We start from the raw sequence: 16,380 nt of genomic DNA on the forward strand, positions 1-16,380 counted from the left end.
TTAAGTAACAGAACTGTACTGTTCTGAGATGAAACACTGTAAAATTACATGAGGGTTTGCATAAAAAAAACCTGCTTAAGTCACTGCTGATTTTATTGGTAATGTCTGTCAGAAATCCATATGTCCAGAACCATCCAACGTATTTCAGCTACTTAAACATAAAATCTAATAAATGACCACCTGAGAAGCAACTACCATCTTCCTGCTTAAAATGCATTTATTTCATTAACATGTAATTCTAAATTTCATTTCAAATAAATAATCATTATTTCCTGAAAGAATGGTTTCTAATAGAATTATTCACATCTGGCTTTAGTTCCTTCTGGGAAGTGGAGCAGTAGATTAAAGCAAGAAAGACAGACCCACTTCTCTGTCCATTTATGTTATCTCTTAACTTACTTCAGTCCAAGTACTTTCTTCCAGGCATTATTTTTTGTTCATTAATATGCTTCAAAATCAACTTGCAAATTGCAGTTCAAATGGAGAATAAGCTAGGCAAATCAACATTTCACTAGGATGAACAAAATAGTAATTAAATGTAAAAGAACAGTATGGAGACAATTGAGTAATTTTTTAATGTGTTTATGAAATAATTTCTTGGTAAATTAGTTATTTGTGCTTTATATTTAAATATAATCTAGCAAATTCCACTCTAAGTAGGAATTAAATAAAAAAAAAGCCAATATGAATCTGAAATGAAAGTTTAAAATTCAAATGAACAAAACTGCAGACAGATATTTAAAGTTATGTTTCCTGATTCAGAGCTACTAACTACTCAGTTAGTAGTATCTGTACTTATGATGCAGTAAGTTCTGATTTTAGTAGTAAAATGAGTTGTAGGAGAATACTTGTGAAATGCTGATTTAGCTCAATTACTTCATAGACTAGAAATTCCTTATGCACTTGCCATCTCTTTCCTGGGCATGCAGAGAGCTGGGTAAAGCACAGGAGCAAATTGGTGCAGAGGCAGAAGGTCCATATTCTGTTGTCCTTCTTGTATGGAGGCTGTGATTTTTGATTTATTTTTAATTCTATAAACTGATAAAGAGTTCTAAGGAAGAAATTTAGTCCTCTTTCTTGTGAGACCTGTCATATTTGCATGCAGTGTTATAAAATCCAACTTATGTCATAAATATGTATTACCTGATAATTGTAATGATGTGATCTTAAAGGCAGAAAAATACACTGCATAACATGTTCCTCATTACTTTAAAATTGCAAGAAAGATTTTCAATTAGTTTTTCTTTTGATGATTTGGATTAGCATTGGGGAACATGAACACACCAAAGCTGGTAGGTTAATTTGATTTGCAGAAAATGAAAGGCATCTAATAGAATCAGTGGGCAATGGGTATAATTACTTTCCTGGTTGAGTAAACAAATAAGCTCTATCGTTCTGTAACCAGTGACCCATCTAATCACCCTGAATTCTGTACATGCCAGATAAATATCAAACATTAATCTTTATTAGAACTCTATTTTGACAGTTCTCAAATAAATAAAGATAGGTAGGAAAATACAAAAAACCTCCAAGTTTAAAATACAGTTTTTATGGCATTTTTAATCAGTTGATCTATTAAGATACTCTAAACTTTGATGCATTGCTTTATTAGCCTGATCTCATCTTCACATTTAAGCTTTTCTAATTACAGTAAATAACTTATAGAATAATAGGAGAAAACCTAATTTTTTCTTTTTGCCTACCCTGCAATTTTCTCCTCTAAAACTGCAACCTGTCTTACTGTTTTCTTTATCTTTTCATTTCCTTGCATCTCAGTGCAGCACTTAGAAAGAAAGCCTCTGGTTCAAACCGAGTTCTGTAAGTGTTCTCAGTAATCGATGGCAGTGTCGCTTTTGGCAGCTCCTGTCAGAGTTCTGTTTCTGTACATGGTTACGTGTGTGTGCCTGGCTCCCCTGCTGCTTTACAGTTTAATCTGTGGCCTGCAACGTGCTATCAAACAAAGTTCTGCGATTTCTGTCTCTGCTGTACTATACTCTTTCAACCATCCACACCTTGTCTCAGAATACATTTTCTAGCATTTTTACAGAGACTTATTTGGTTGTTTTGAGGACATAGAGGAGAAAGAGCTGCTTCAGTTGTTTGTTTAATTTTAAAATGTTAATCTTGTATAATACAGGTAAATATTTCAATTTACATGTGTCTATAAGACTCTAGGAAGACAATTTATATCAGCTCAGTTACAATGCATGGCCTTTATTTTTAGAAATATTCCTTAAAGAAAATAGTTATTCTGTCAATCCCCTCACCACAAGCAATAAATCCTCAGACTATTGGTCACTTCTTTATAAATTTGGTAAAGAGTTGGAGACCTCACCAGTTAATAAATTAATTTGTGGCCCAGGTAGAGAAGAGTTTTTGGGAAAACTAATGGTCATCTGTACAGTTTAGCACTAGAGTATGTGACTCGTTCTAAGTCACAGCATGACTCATGTTTTGCTCAGTTGGTAGGACAGGGGCAGGAACTGAGAGTACTGTGGCAATATGAAGGGGAAGCACAGAGGGTATTAGGACAAGATTTCTTAAGGATATGTAGAGGAAGATGGTTTGTATTTTATTGGCTGGATATCCTTAGGAAAATGTGCTTCATTACTTCTGTTTGCACAGAACAGTTTGTTCTTTTTTTATGTTCACTGAAGAAGTATCAAAATATTGAACATTTATGCACTCATACATGTTAGAAGCTTCTTCAGGGAAGGCATTTTATTTAAACTGCCTCTTCTGTTAGTTCAGTATTGCTACTCTGTATCTGCTGTTTCTAATCATGGCAAAATATTTCAAACATTTCAGTTGCTGCATACAAGTTTTATGTTAATATTTTCGTTAAGTAAAATTAAATTTTCTGGTGGAAAATATCTGACAAAATTCTTCCTGCATTCTTATAAGGAAGGTGTGTATTTTAACCACTATTTTACTAGTGTTAATCAGAGTATTATATACTGTGAAAGATCTGCACCTTAAATCAGTAATAGAACAGAGATTAGAAGTCCTGTCTTCAATCCACTAGATCCTGCTAACAGTTTTCACATATGGTACCTGATATTTCAACTGAAGCAATCTTATGCTGTGAATTTAAAAACTGTAATCACTTGGCTTTAAGAACCAATCAGACATCTCTATTGTTAATGCAAAGTTTGGAAAGTTCTAAGAAAATGTAATTATATTGTTACGGCATCTATTAATTCAAAATTTCAATAACATAAATTGTGATATTGTAAAAGCTACAAAAGTTCCTGTAAGTTGCAATTATAGTGATGATAGTGTTCTATTTATTTAAACCACAGCAGAAAAAGTATTCATCAATCATAGCATAAATCAGCACATGTATCATTAAATATAAATCTCTCATCTTTGCTCACATGCAGATTTATAATTGGAGACCTTTCAGATTCTGAAAGTGACATATTTGAGCAGTTGAAGGAATGGGACACAAATTCAACAGAAGAGCAACAAAAGGCTTTCTGCCATGGGATAGAACTCATTCCCTGGTACGTGTTATCTATCAGGGCTGATGTCCATCAGTTCATGCAACAAGGGGCAACCGTCATTCATTATGACCAGGAGACACATCTCTCAGCACGGTGCTTTCTTCAACTTCAGCCTGACAATAGTACTTTGACTTGGACAAAACCCACAACAGTTTGCCCTGCAAATGCTAAGGCAAAACTGAGCATGCTGGGTAATACTGCTGAGCTTGGTAAATACCAGTTTCTTGGTAATACTGGACTGGTGGAAGGTTTTTTGGACTTGTTTTCAGCCAAGGCTGTATATATGGGACACTCGGGCATTGATATGCACACTGTGTGTGTTCAAAATAAACTGTGTAATATGTCCCTTGAAGAAAATGGTATAACACTACTTTATGGACTTCAGACTACTGACAATAAGTTGCTGCACTTTGTTGCTCCAAAATATACTGCCAGAATGCTGTATGATGGATTGCTGGAATTGACTAAAGCTGTAAGAAAAATGAGGAAATTCCCTGATCAAAGACTACAGTGGCTACGGAAACAGTATGTCAGCCTTTACCAGGTAAAAGATGCTGTGATTCTGTATACGAAAATTTCAAAGGTATCAACAACTTAATGTAATCCAATTAGTTTCTGTTGTAAGTAAGGTTCAATTAAAGATGAGCACCAAATCTCCAACTTTGTAACATTGTTTAAGTCAATAAGATCTGATTCTCCAAATAATGTTATGTCAAACCTTACAAGTTTTGAATACATTGAGGTTAATTTTTTTTTTCTTATAAAGCTCTTCATATGTTTGGAGTTTTGGAATAAGTATTTTATTAAAGAAAAAGCAATGACAGTACTTGAAAAGGAAGCTGAAATACTGAGCGATTAGAGTTAGGGCCAAAAAACCCCCACAAAGCAGCAAACAAAATAGCCCTTTGGTATTCATGCAGTAATTAAAAATTGCCTCCTCTTGATGTTTTGTCTTTCACTGGTTCTTCAGAGATGTCTGTATTATTGCTTTAAAAAATGTGTCTGTTCTTATTCTCCTTGTTTTGTTAACACTGAGAATTTTTGTAGGAGGATGGAAGGTTTGAAGGCCCAACTTTGGCTCAGGCTGTTGAACTGTTTGGAGGCAGACGATGGAGTGCAAGAAACACAAGCACGGGATCTCTCACCAAAAGCACTGAGAAACCTAATGTACAGAGAAACAACACTCTGGGAATAAGCACAGCTAAGAAAAAGAAGAAAGTACTCATAAGGGTAGAATATTTTGTTATTTGTGTATTTTGTTACTTACCTGGCTGATTTGTTTCCTTCTTGTAGTTACTGTGTAGCTGTGTTCTGAACCGGAGAAAAAAAGTTAGATGATAATTTTAAAACTGTTTATCGCAGTTTCAGAATTTGTGGTTATTGTTTTCCAATAGTTTTGGTTTCTTTTCTCATGCCTGAAGCATTCTTAGGACATGTAGGTGCTGGGGCTAGCAGAAGGGGACAGAATCTTCTTGCAACCTTTAGATATTGCCTCAGTATAAAGGTAAAATATTGGTAATAATAAAAATATTAGCATGCAAAGTGACATCTGGAGGCCAATGTCACTTTTTAAAATCGTTTTTATTTTCATATTTCCAGAAATATTACCACAGTTATTCCACCTCATGTTAGCACACAGTTTTGTCTCATGGGTGACAGAAACATGACCTAGTCTGGCAGTCTTCTCTTTTTTCCTGGACTCAACTGCTTTCAGCAATAGGAAGAAGAGAGGATAGTGCAGGAACTAGCAGCTCTACACTATCCACATGTTCTTCTAGTGGGCAGGTAGGGAAGATCCTTAAATGGGAAGAACCATCCTCTTTGGGGCTCCTGTGCACCAGTAAAATAGTGTAAAACCAGCTGAAACATTTTAGAGAGGTTCAATCACTGTCATCTTCTGTGTGATGTCAAACTGAGGTAACAGGTAGCGGTCCCACACTTCACTATGTATCCTGTTTAAGTTGTCTCTTTTCTACTGGTATTGGTCTTACAGGAGTCTGTTTCATAAGGAATAGCTGATTTACCTCATGGTTTTGTTGCAGGTTGAACTGACAAAGAATGGAAATAGTAGTGGGTTTGGGATGTTTATTATGATGCTCATTATTTCCAGGGTGAAAGTGGAGAGGCCACCGATGATGAAATGGCAACACGGAAGGCAAAAAGCTGTAAGGAATATCGTAATAGAAGTGGCTCAGATCCTCAAGATATTGATGAACAAGAAGAACCAGGTATATATATTGCTTCAGTACTTAAAAGTCCATCAGGTTTTTGCTCAAAGTCTTTTTATGCAGACATTTTTTTGGCATGTTAAAAATAAATTTATTTTATAAACCTACTTTTGCAGTTGAAACTCCAAATCCTGTAAGCTTTTAATTTAATTTCTCTAGTTGTTAACTATTGTTCTTTCATTTAGTTTCAGTAGCACTCCCTTTCCATTAAGATGAAATGTGTCTGTAAGTGTTGTTCAGTTTGGACTTTTTTGGCTGTTTTGGGGCAAATCTAGAATGCTGTTACTGTCTTACTCTGTGTTAATGAATTGAAAAAAACATTTTTATTAGGCCAGATGTAATTGTGATGAAAACTTTTGTTTTCTCCATAGATCAAAATATTATTATTAATGCTTCTCCATCTAACAACCTGCCATCAAGAAGAGCTCACTCTCTGACAGCATCGGGGTCTCCAAACTTAGGAGCTACGTCACCTTCACCAGCAAGACCAGTCTCCTCTCCTGTAATATCTTCAAGCAAGAGTCAGTCTAGGTAAGGATTTAAATCAATGCTTTGATTTAAAAAGAAAAGAAGTTACTGCTACTTATCATCAAATGTGGGTTTTGTGCCAAACTAGCAAAATCTGACAAAAACAATGCCAGAAATGCCATTAGCCCTTTTGTAGACATCTAAAACACATTGTAGGACAACACAGGACATTTAAGCTGAAATATCATGAATCTGAGGATGCCTTTGTAGCAAGTCCCCGAGCAGCATGCTTGAGTTTATGTCTGTTACAGAAGCAGATTGGAATGCTATTCCGAAACTACACAAATATGGAGTTTAACTCTTTCTCCAGATCTTCTCCAAAACATAGTTATAGACATCTTCATAGTGCAAATCGACAGCAATGTTATAGATGTGTGAACTGAAGCTCTGAGGTTTCTCAGCACAATTCATTTCTACCTGGGGGAATAATAACTTTTGCTGACATTTCTGGTGGTGATTGCAGTATTGTCTTGGGAATCAGAGGAACAGATTTGAAATCTTTCTCTTATAAGCTTCTTTTCCTTGAACATTCATCCTTTTTATGTCACTTAGGCAGTGTAAAAGCTCATTATGTTATGTGCAGTGGTATAGGGCACTATTGTATTAATTGTATAAATAGTAATGGTGGTGATGGTAGTGATTGCAGTAATAATATAACAACCATAATATGTCAGGGATGTGGATGGTACTTTATAACATACAAGAAGACAGTCTCAACAGAGGCTTTCCAGTACCTTTTAAGAGAATGAATACTGAAATATGGTTATGAGTATGAATCTTGGGGGTTCCACAAGAGCAATAGTAAAAAATGGAAGAGATTACTGATGTTGGTATAACATTACTTTTGAAGAGGTGTGTCTTGTGTATTTCTTGGTGATTTTATTTATACTTAAAATAGTTGGGTTTAGCAACAGGTGTGAGTAGTAGAGCCACGTGTGGACAGATGTGGTTGGCTTAACACTGCTTAACACTGCTTTCTGAGATTCTTACCATGTTTTTTACTTTTTGTTCCTTGCTATCATTCACAAACCTGGATTTTTCTCTCTAAGCTTTTATCTTTTTTTTTTTTTTTTTGAGTATTAGAACAGATTTCTTTTACATTAAACTGAAGAAATACTGCTTTACCACCTCTGGAAAATGCTTCTGTGTTTTGCAAATCTGCTTTTTACTTTTATGCCAAAATGCTTGTTGTTCTCTAAAAGAGATTAAAAGGCTCAACGGGGAACTCGCATTCCCCAGGGAAGGACAGCTAATGTTCTTTTAAATCCTCTCAGTCCTGAGTTTCTGTACAGATCCCTGCATAGCTTAGCACTGTGGGCCTCCCCAAGTTATCACAGGTTTTCCTTGGCAAAGTTTCCCCAGCAACTCCATACATCCCTTGGTAGAGCACTCCTAAATTTGCTATGACACTTCTTGCTTAAACTTGCTATGACCCTTCTTGCTAAAATTTGCTGGGGATACAACTATATGGCTGTTTCATCTGTCCCGAGGAAATCTTCTCAGATCAGACTTACATGTTTTACCCATTACCTTGACCTAATTTTTGTAAGCCATTAAGAGATTTGGAGCACTGGAGAGAGTTTTATTCTTGTTATTTAGTCTGTGGACCCTTGCTAGGTCTGAATTATGCTTGCCAGTTTTCATGTGTGTGGGCACTTCACATGTGCCTCAACTGTGATCAGTGAGTCCAAGTTATCAAATAATTGGCTGTCTGCTTTACTGCAAAGTCTTGTAATCTTCCACCTTATATGTGTATTACTTCACTCCTGGGATATCTTTTATAGTAAACCAGCTGGTTGCCTCCAATATAGAATTTAGGTGCTCTTCTGGGAATAGGTGCTCCAGAGACTTCTGTAATTAGATGTCTGGATGAAGAGCTTACTCAGACTCAAACCATCAAACTGTCTTGGAGGACACAGCAAGGTTTGTACCTTCAGGCAATCCACCCACAGTCATGGCATGTCCTGTTGCTTTATGTTGCATTAAATATATGGCAATCTGTCAGGCAATAACATGCCATAGCTTATTTCAGCTGTTTCAGATATAAAACACACCAAACATGAAACAGTGGCAGGATGGCTCTCTGTGGCAGCAGAGGTAGAAGTGAGGGAGGAGCAGACTGAGGCAGTGGTTCACAAGCTGTGGTACATAAAGACTGTGAGCAGCACAATGTTTTTACTTCAAACTGCTGCCCTTAACTCTGGTGATATGCAAGCAAAGTAAGTTTGGGAACCCACACAGGCTGAACACAGCCATTTTTTGTTTCTCTTTTGCTCAATTTTTGTTGTTATTCTGCAGTCAAGTTATATACTTAGTTATACCCTACAGGTTTTGCCAGTATCATTACAAATTAAGATAAAATGAAGTATCCATTTTCCAAAGTAACAGAAAGTTTGAATGACCTAGATAATGAAATATACACATTTGTATAAGCACTGCACAGATGAGAGCTAATGAGGAGATGAGCAGAGTTTAGTAATTCAGATTAGCATCTGGATTTAGGCTCGAACACTGGCAAGGCTTCATAGTTGGAGGCAGTGTTGGACATGAGCTGGTTGTGCACATTAGGCGCCTGCACAATCCCTCACAGAACCTGGAGCTTAGGAGAGCAGTGGGCAGAGGGTCCCACCAGCAGCACAGAAAGCTGAGCTGGTGACAAATGATTGCTGCGTCCTGCAGTGTAGCAGGAGGGCAGCAAGAGAGATTTCTAGTTCTTTTTCTCTTGCCATATAGTATGTGCATCATTCTACCTGAGCAGTAAATTAGAACATCTCCACTGAATGAGAAGTGCTAAATAAAATAACATTTTTTAAAGTGGAAAAATATTTCTAAATATAATGATAAAAGTTGAAAAAGAGGAGGACCTGGCTATCTTTATTGTACATTTTAAATAATAGTAATTATTATGGGTACAGAGTGAAAAATGGTATTTTTCTATATATAACTCATAACCTTGATATTCCTGATGTCCTTACAAATAATTTACATTCAGATAAATCCTTGTACAATCCAAATGTCCAGATGATTTCTGAACACAGGTAGCCTGCAGCTGATTTTGTCATTCTTTCAAAGCAGATGTGCATATGACAAATTTCCAAGGTCTTTGGAAATCTAGAGCCACCTGTAAGGTGGAGGAAGCAGGAGAGAGGGTGATAAGGCTGCTGGAAAATGGACCACAGGATATAGAAAACTAGAGAAGTGGGCTTTTTTTGTGAAGAGAGAATAAACTGCCCCTCTCATTAACTGTATACAGGTGTAATCCAGACTGCCACTAATTGCAGTTTTGGTTGTTGGTGATGGTGAGGTTTTCTTGGGGTTTTTGGCTCTTTTTTTTAGCAACCTGTATTATCCATGGAATGACTCTGGAAGACAGTCTTTAGTGATCAGATCTAGTAGAATGTTGAACATTTTCTTCTGCTGTTGGTCTTCCATTTGGTACTCTACAGATCCAGTCTGTTTTGTGGAGTCTAGAGACTTTCCTCATCATGGTTTATTTTTCTTGTCTGATAAAAATGTTAGGAATTATTTAGTCCAAAAAAAGTTATATGCAGTATGTCAGTACATGCCATAATGATGTCAAACAAATCGAATGTTATCAACTAAAGTAGATGGTATTTTTTTCTACTTGTAAGTCACATTCTGTTTTCAATTATATGCATTCATCCTAGCCCAGGAGTAAATTGAGGATTCTGATCTAGCATATTTGGGTAAAAAGTCACCTGCTTGCAGGCATGTCTTCAGGAACACTGGCCAACAAGCTGGTCCTGTTTTTCCATCACAGCTGTTGGAACTATTTGTACTGAACCTGATGGCAGAATTCATAGATTAATGGATTTGTGTATAACGTTACAGAGCAATTAAGTCTGACACACGGTTGCCTAGTTTGATATTTTGAAACAAATACTGCAACTTCTGCAGTTATGGTTTAAAGCAGACAGTTGTTTGCTTAGATCCCTCCCTTTTCAGGATGGTGGTGCTGGCAGATTCCATTCCTGCAGGGTGTGTTCATTGCTGTTTAGGCCCAGGAGGGGGCTCAAGAGCTCAGCCCCTCATTGCAAATTCCTGCATGTAATTCACTAAGGACTTGTTCATGCTTCTCAAGTGAGGGCCTAACTACACTTAAAAGTGTAAATCTGTAGTAGGCTGAAGATTTTGGGAAGTCACTTTTGGAAATGTACTGGTTCTATTTCAAAAACTTTATTCAGCTGCACAACTTAGATTAATGATTGCAGTTACGGAGCGATTGGCTGGGCTTGGTATTACTCAAATCAATTAAAATAAATAGCACCAAGCAGCTAGTTGTTTCTGTGATCATTTTCTACCTTTTCTCTCAAGAAATTCCAGTTTGCTTTCCTTCCTTCAGTCCACAAAGCTGAAAGGAGGAAATCATTAGAACCTCATTTGGTTCTAATGGACAGTAACTCTCCAGGGGCTATTGTCCGATCTTAACAGAAGAAGAAGAGGACTGTGGTTTGACCTGTCTTTGAGGTATCTGATGACAACCCCAACCGTTCTTGGGAAGCATCCGAGAAAACCCGTGGGCTGGGAAACAATGAGAGTTGAATGCCAGGAAAGGGGAAGGGTTATACTTCTTAAAATCTGCACCGTCAATGTTCCCAGATGTAAGAAACCCCAGGTGCATAAGGAAAATACTTGGTTTTCCTCCGTATCCAGTCAGAATATTAGCATTTTATTTTGACAGCAGAACTTCAAGGAATTCTGTTTCCATTTTATTTTTTTCCATGGCAGATCTTTAATGAACTTCATAAAGAGCCTGCATTACAAGAATAATAACATTGTTTTCTTTAAAGGCAAAACAAGAATGCTTTCATTTGTGCCATATGCATCAGGCCCTTTTGCACATGAAAGCTTTAAATACCATGCATATACATTATTTATTCTGGCAAAGTTTGCAGTTGTCTTGAGGGAAAAGAGTAGCTGCTGTGAAACAAGAAGGTACAAACTGTCATTATGCATCTTATAAGATACTGCTTTATTTGCTTCTTCCAGATATTGGTAATAAATGCATTAAGGAGAGCACAAATAAACTATTACTACAGTACTGCATAATGTTTCAATAAAAAGAAGTTTAGTGTACCCAAACTACAGCAGTCTCTTTCTGATTTAGCACATGGAGCAGCAGTAGCTGGCATGGCCGCGTTAAAGGAGGAATGAAGGGGTTTCAGAACTTCATGGTGTCTGATAGTAACATGACTTTTGTGGAATTTGTAGAGCTCTTCAAATCTTTCAGGTAAAATATATCTTTATTTTTTACTGATTTCATTCATCCAAGTTTATAAAAGAGCAAAAATTGAACTTTCCCACTCTTTTTGCAGCGTCCGTAGCCGCAAGGATCTGAAAGACCTTTTCGACATCTATGCTGTGCCTTGCAACCGATCCGGCTTAGACCCTGCTCCACTTTATACTAATTTGAAAATTGATGAAAATACCAGCGGATTCCAGCCTGATTTAGGTTTGTTAAAGAGGAAAATTGAGCTGTGAGACTGCTGAGCAACTTTGGTTATTGGCCTTAATAAAAAGTGTCTCAGTCTCAAAAAGAACCATCAGTTATAAGTAGAGGACTGCTGCCATGCCTTTGCTAAGCAGGATGTAAGACAGAAATGAAGGGAAGGAAAAGTATTCTGGCTTTCCATTAGCCAAATATATTTGTAACCGATAATAGCAGAGGCATAAAACTTGTTGCTGAGTGGCTGAGCTCAAGGATCTGTAGAGGTTACAGGAGCTCTGGAAGTGCTAAAACACTAAGCAAACATAGGGAGTAGAAATAAGGAAGCTGTGGCCTGTGTCTCATTTGGCTGTTTTTTCCTTATCTGGTTTCCTAGTGGATCTGCTTTATGTGGGATAAGGGGAAGCCTCTGTCCCTCTTTACATTCCCCAGTTACCATAATCTCATTCTGAACTTTGGCCACATTTAAAGAAAACAGTCTTTCTGCCAAGCATCTTGTGGGGAGGGTGCAGAACAATTGGCATAGGGGACTGGAAGAAGATAAACAGTGATTGAACAGGAAGAGTATGGGGTTGCACACAGTGAAGGAAAGGCTTTGAGGCTGTTTGTGGTGGTGAGGGGAAGCAGGAGAACCCTGGGTGACAGTGTGTGAGAGGCTGTGGATCCGTGTTCAAGGTTCCAGGATTTTGTTCATAATAATTGAACGCTTATAGTCTGCTCCCATGGACCCTTGTTCTTTTATTAATGAATAAAAACAAGATGGCTTTGTTCTAATTTGCTATGTCAGTGCTAAAATATTCAGGCAGATACTCGTCCACATTGTATATTGCATTATATTCTATACAGTATATATAATACACATAATTATTTGGCTTATAATTATATTCCCTTATTTTTCTTTCAAGATTTGTTGACTAGAAATGTTTCAGACCTTGGTTTGTTCATTAAGAGCAGGCAGCAGCTATCAGACAACCAGAGGCAAATATCTGATGCTATTGCTGCTGCCAGCATTGTTACCAACGGTACTGGAGTTGAAAGCACATCGCTGGGAATATTTGGAGTGGGAATCCAGCAGCTAAACGACTTCCTTGTGAATTGCCAAGGAGAGCACTGTACCTATGATGAAATCCTCAGTATTATCCAGGTCTGTAATACAAATATCTTGTAATTTCTTTTTACTTGAACTCCTGTTACTTCCATTTTCCCCATTACCATTGTCTCCCAGTCAGAATAGCATCTGTGTGGATATCTCCTTTCACACTGATATTGTCACTACCGTTTACTTGAGTTTGAAGTTTAATACTATCTTTATTTTGGGCTAGAAAATTTTATGGATGTCCATAAATAAATTCATTTTAAAATCATGCAAATAAAGAGTTTTATTGGCTATGTGTGCTTTAGCAGGGAAGGGATGTCATCACTTGGGAAAAGTATTTGTGACAGTTCGTTGTTTTCTCCTTGTCTGTGACCACAGTTGATTGAGCTTAACCCTAATTTGGAACTTAAAAAAGCACCATTTCCACATTTTTTTATTTTATTATAAAAAAAATTCCAGAGCAAACATGGACATTTTATTCCCTTTTATACATTTGCTCAAGATTTTAGAAAGTGTATAGAAAATTTTTATTCCTCCAGACATGCATAAGTAATATGATTCCGGATTAACCCCCCCACTTAGCAGTTGACAGAGGCTGAAAACTGTAGCTTTCAACTATCAACATGTAATATAAAACTGTAAAGTTTAAAAGCCAGAAATTCTAAAGAAACATCAAGTTAGACTACCACAAATCTCTTTAATTTGAGATGGTGGTATGTTGTGTTTAAGCATAGTAGATAAGAGTGGGATCCTGATCACAGTGCCTTCTTAATTTCAGCTTAAGTGCTGATTCTGCTTTCAACAGGAAGTTGGATTAGATGACCTCCCAACATCCTTTCCAACCTGAATGATTCTATGATTTACAATTATGAGTTCAGTATATTTGTTTAGTGATTTGTAAAACATAGTTTGCAGGCACATAATTATCCACAAAAAGGCTGGTTTTACATACTGACTGGTGAGTGCTATGAGCAGACTACGCTATGAAAACATGACAAAGACATATTTCTAAGAATTGTTATGATGTATCTCTTACATTTCTTCCTCCTCATAGAAATTTGAACCCAGTGTGAATATGTGCCAGCAAGGGCTGCTATCTTTTGAAGGATTTGCAAGGTAATTACGTATGTGTTAATTTATATATCTATATCTCTATCTATATATATATCTTTCAAGATGACACTAGGGTATTGATGTTTGTATGACAGTCACAAAATGCTTAGCACAGCATAAAATTTCCTCACATCTTCTCGCTTCTAGATTTTTGATGGATAAAGACAACTTTGCCTCCAAAAATGATGAATCACAGGAGAATGCTGAGGACTTGAACTTTCCTCTCTCCTATTACTACATAGAATCTTCACACAACACTTACCTTACTGGCCATCAGCTTAAAGGGGAGTCCTCAGTAGAGCTCTACAGCCAGGTATGCAGGGTTCACTGTGCAGCTTTCAACATGAACTTGTTTGTTTTACTGGCAAGTTGCAGAAACGTGACCTTTTTGCTTTGAAAATCTAGATGTCCTAAACCTCTGCTTGCAAAATGTTGGAAAACATGATGTGTGGGAAAGCTGCCTGTAAGCACAGTTGTGCTCAGATGCCTTTTCTAAGGCAAAAAAAATGGGTTTAGTTTGAGATTCATAGCATTTAGACACCAGTCGGTCTGACCCAACCTACTAAAATTAGACTTTCCCACAGGAAAGACTGATCTAATATTTTAGTTCATTCAGATGTCAAAAACACTACTGAAATACTGTACATTGCACTGCTAAGACAAATTTCAAATGGAACTATAACTTCTAAAAACATTACTTCTAGGAATATTCTACAGGTTTTTAGACTTTATGCCTTATTGGCAGTGAGCAGGAACAAAACAATTTCTCTCGAAGACTTTTGGTTCTGTGTTTGTTTGTATATATATTTTTTCGTGTCTATATTTACAAAATGCTAGAGAAAGCATCAAACTTCCTGTCAGTAGTGTTTTCATTACTTTAAATGTTAATGACTCATCATTGAGAAGGGCTCATCTGGTGTCCCATGTGCTCCTTCACCTGGGGTTCTAAGACAGAGGGATGAGGCTGTGTTAGGAAATCCTGAATAACGTGATCACATTGAATAATGCAATTGCAGAGGTTCCTGTAGTAGCACTACATGGTGATGTGAGTATTGTGTTGATAATAGATGGGAAGTGAGATAGGGCTCAGCTGCCTTCAAAATTTGCATGATTCAGAAAAGCTTCTCCCTGTCCCTCAAGTCACCAGCTGAAGGGACACTTTGTTCTGGCTCGGTGTGGCTGGCTCTCACAGAAGTGATGGTGTGCCAGCTATGGACACAACTGTCTGAAGTCAAATTATTGAGATTTTGAGTAGGAGGAATAACTTGTTCTTTGTTCCTGAATGTTTTTGCTGGAAATGGGTTTGATTGTTGAGATCTTTCTATTCAGTAAAATATTTAATTGTAGTACAGATGACGGGCATGCTAAATACTGATAGCAATAATAAGCTGGGCTGTCACCAGATGGGCTAGCTTATCTTTCCCTTCATCCTTCCTCTTTGCTTCCTTCAGTGGTTTTCTAGCAAGTAGGGCTTTCTAAAATAAATAAATGAATAAATGAAAAATGGATGTAAATTAGCTTAATATAATTGATTAAGATGACCTGGCAGATTTCCATTTTAACTATACTCATAGAAGTTGTTTCTTCAGACATCATTTTCAGACAATCTTCTGTTTATAAAACTAACAATAACAAAAAGAACCAGCAAACAAACTGGAGCTATCACCATAAGCTATAATGGCAGCAACCTGGAATAAATTGCCATGTTGCCTTGTAGCTGCTTTTTCAGGGAGAAATATAGAAATGTTTCTCTCCCTCAGAAAATTAAGCTATACATTAGGAACCACCTTCTGCAAACAGATTCCCTGTGTTCTGTAAGATACCAGGAATTTCAAAGCTTTATGGTAATTCTCCTAAGAACATACATGCTTTCCTAATTTTCCCTTTCATTTCAATGGGAAATAAGGATTTCCGTTAGGGAATGCCGTTAGCTTCTGTGGGCTGTTTACTTCATGGAGATTGCTCTTTCCAGCACTCTTGCTGAATCACTGGGCTTTCACTCAGCTCTGCAATGTCTGTCCTCTGCTTTGATGGCATGAGAGTGTGACTTAGATATGCTTACACTGTTCAATTGCATTGTAGGTTCTTTTGCAAGGCTGCAGAAGTGTAGAATTAGACTGCTGGGATGGTGATGACGGGATGCCTATCATTTATCATGGTCACACTCTTACTACTAAGATCTCTTTTAAGGTATGCTAGTAACTGCACTTAGAAACAAAAAAATGAGAAGAAAATCAGTATTTTTTTCTATAATGAAGGAAAAAATTTGCCAACTAGAAAAATACAAATCCTAATGGGCTAAGTCCTAATAGAGTATGAACTATGGACTGTCAGACATGAACTCCTCAATGCTAAAGATTATGCTTTTTAAATTAGTTTTTGTAGCATATATACTGTAATTTTCTGTCTCTTTATTGTCAACATAAGTAACATAAGTATGTA

At 37.0% G+C, this 16,380-nt stretch overlaps 1 protein-coding gene across 1 annotated transcript in view; it reads left to right on the forward strand.

The window, feature by feature from the left end:
* Positions 1-16,380, forward strand: part of PLCE1 (phospholipase C epsilon 1) — a 151,142-nt gene that overhangs the window by 109,680 nt on the left and 25,082 nt on the right. Inside the window, exons 8-17 of the mRNA XM_027672461.1 lie at positions 3,384-4,050; positions 4,554-4,736; positions 5,617-5,734; positions 6,106-6,265; positions 11,391-11,513; positions 11,599-11,735; positions 12,635-12,873; positions 13,880-13,941; positions 14,086-14,251; positions 16,021-16,128. Coding sequence (XP_027528262.1) covers positions 3,384-4,050; positions 4,554-4,736; positions 5,617-5,734; positions 6,106-6,265; positions 11,391-11,513; positions 11,599-11,735; positions 12,635-12,873; positions 13,880-13,941; positions 14,086-14,251; positions 16,021-16,128 — 1,963 coding nt within the window. The remainder of the gene's footprint in view (positions 1-3,383; positions 4,051-4,553; positions 4,737-5,616; positions 5,735-6,105; positions 6,266-11,390; positions 11,514-11,598; positions 11,736-12,634; positions 12,874-13,879; positions 13,942-14,085; positions 14,252-16,020; positions 16,129-16,380) is intronic.

This window comes from Neopelma chrysocephalum, unplaced genomic scaffold (assembly GCF_003984885.1).
Source record: "Neopelma chrysocephalum unplaced genomic scaffold, ASM398488v2 Primary Assembly neopelma1_97390, whole genome shotgun sequence".
Taxonomy (NCBI): Eukaryota; Metazoa; Chordata; class Aves; order Passeriformes; family Pipridae; genus Neopelma; species Neopelma chrysocephalum.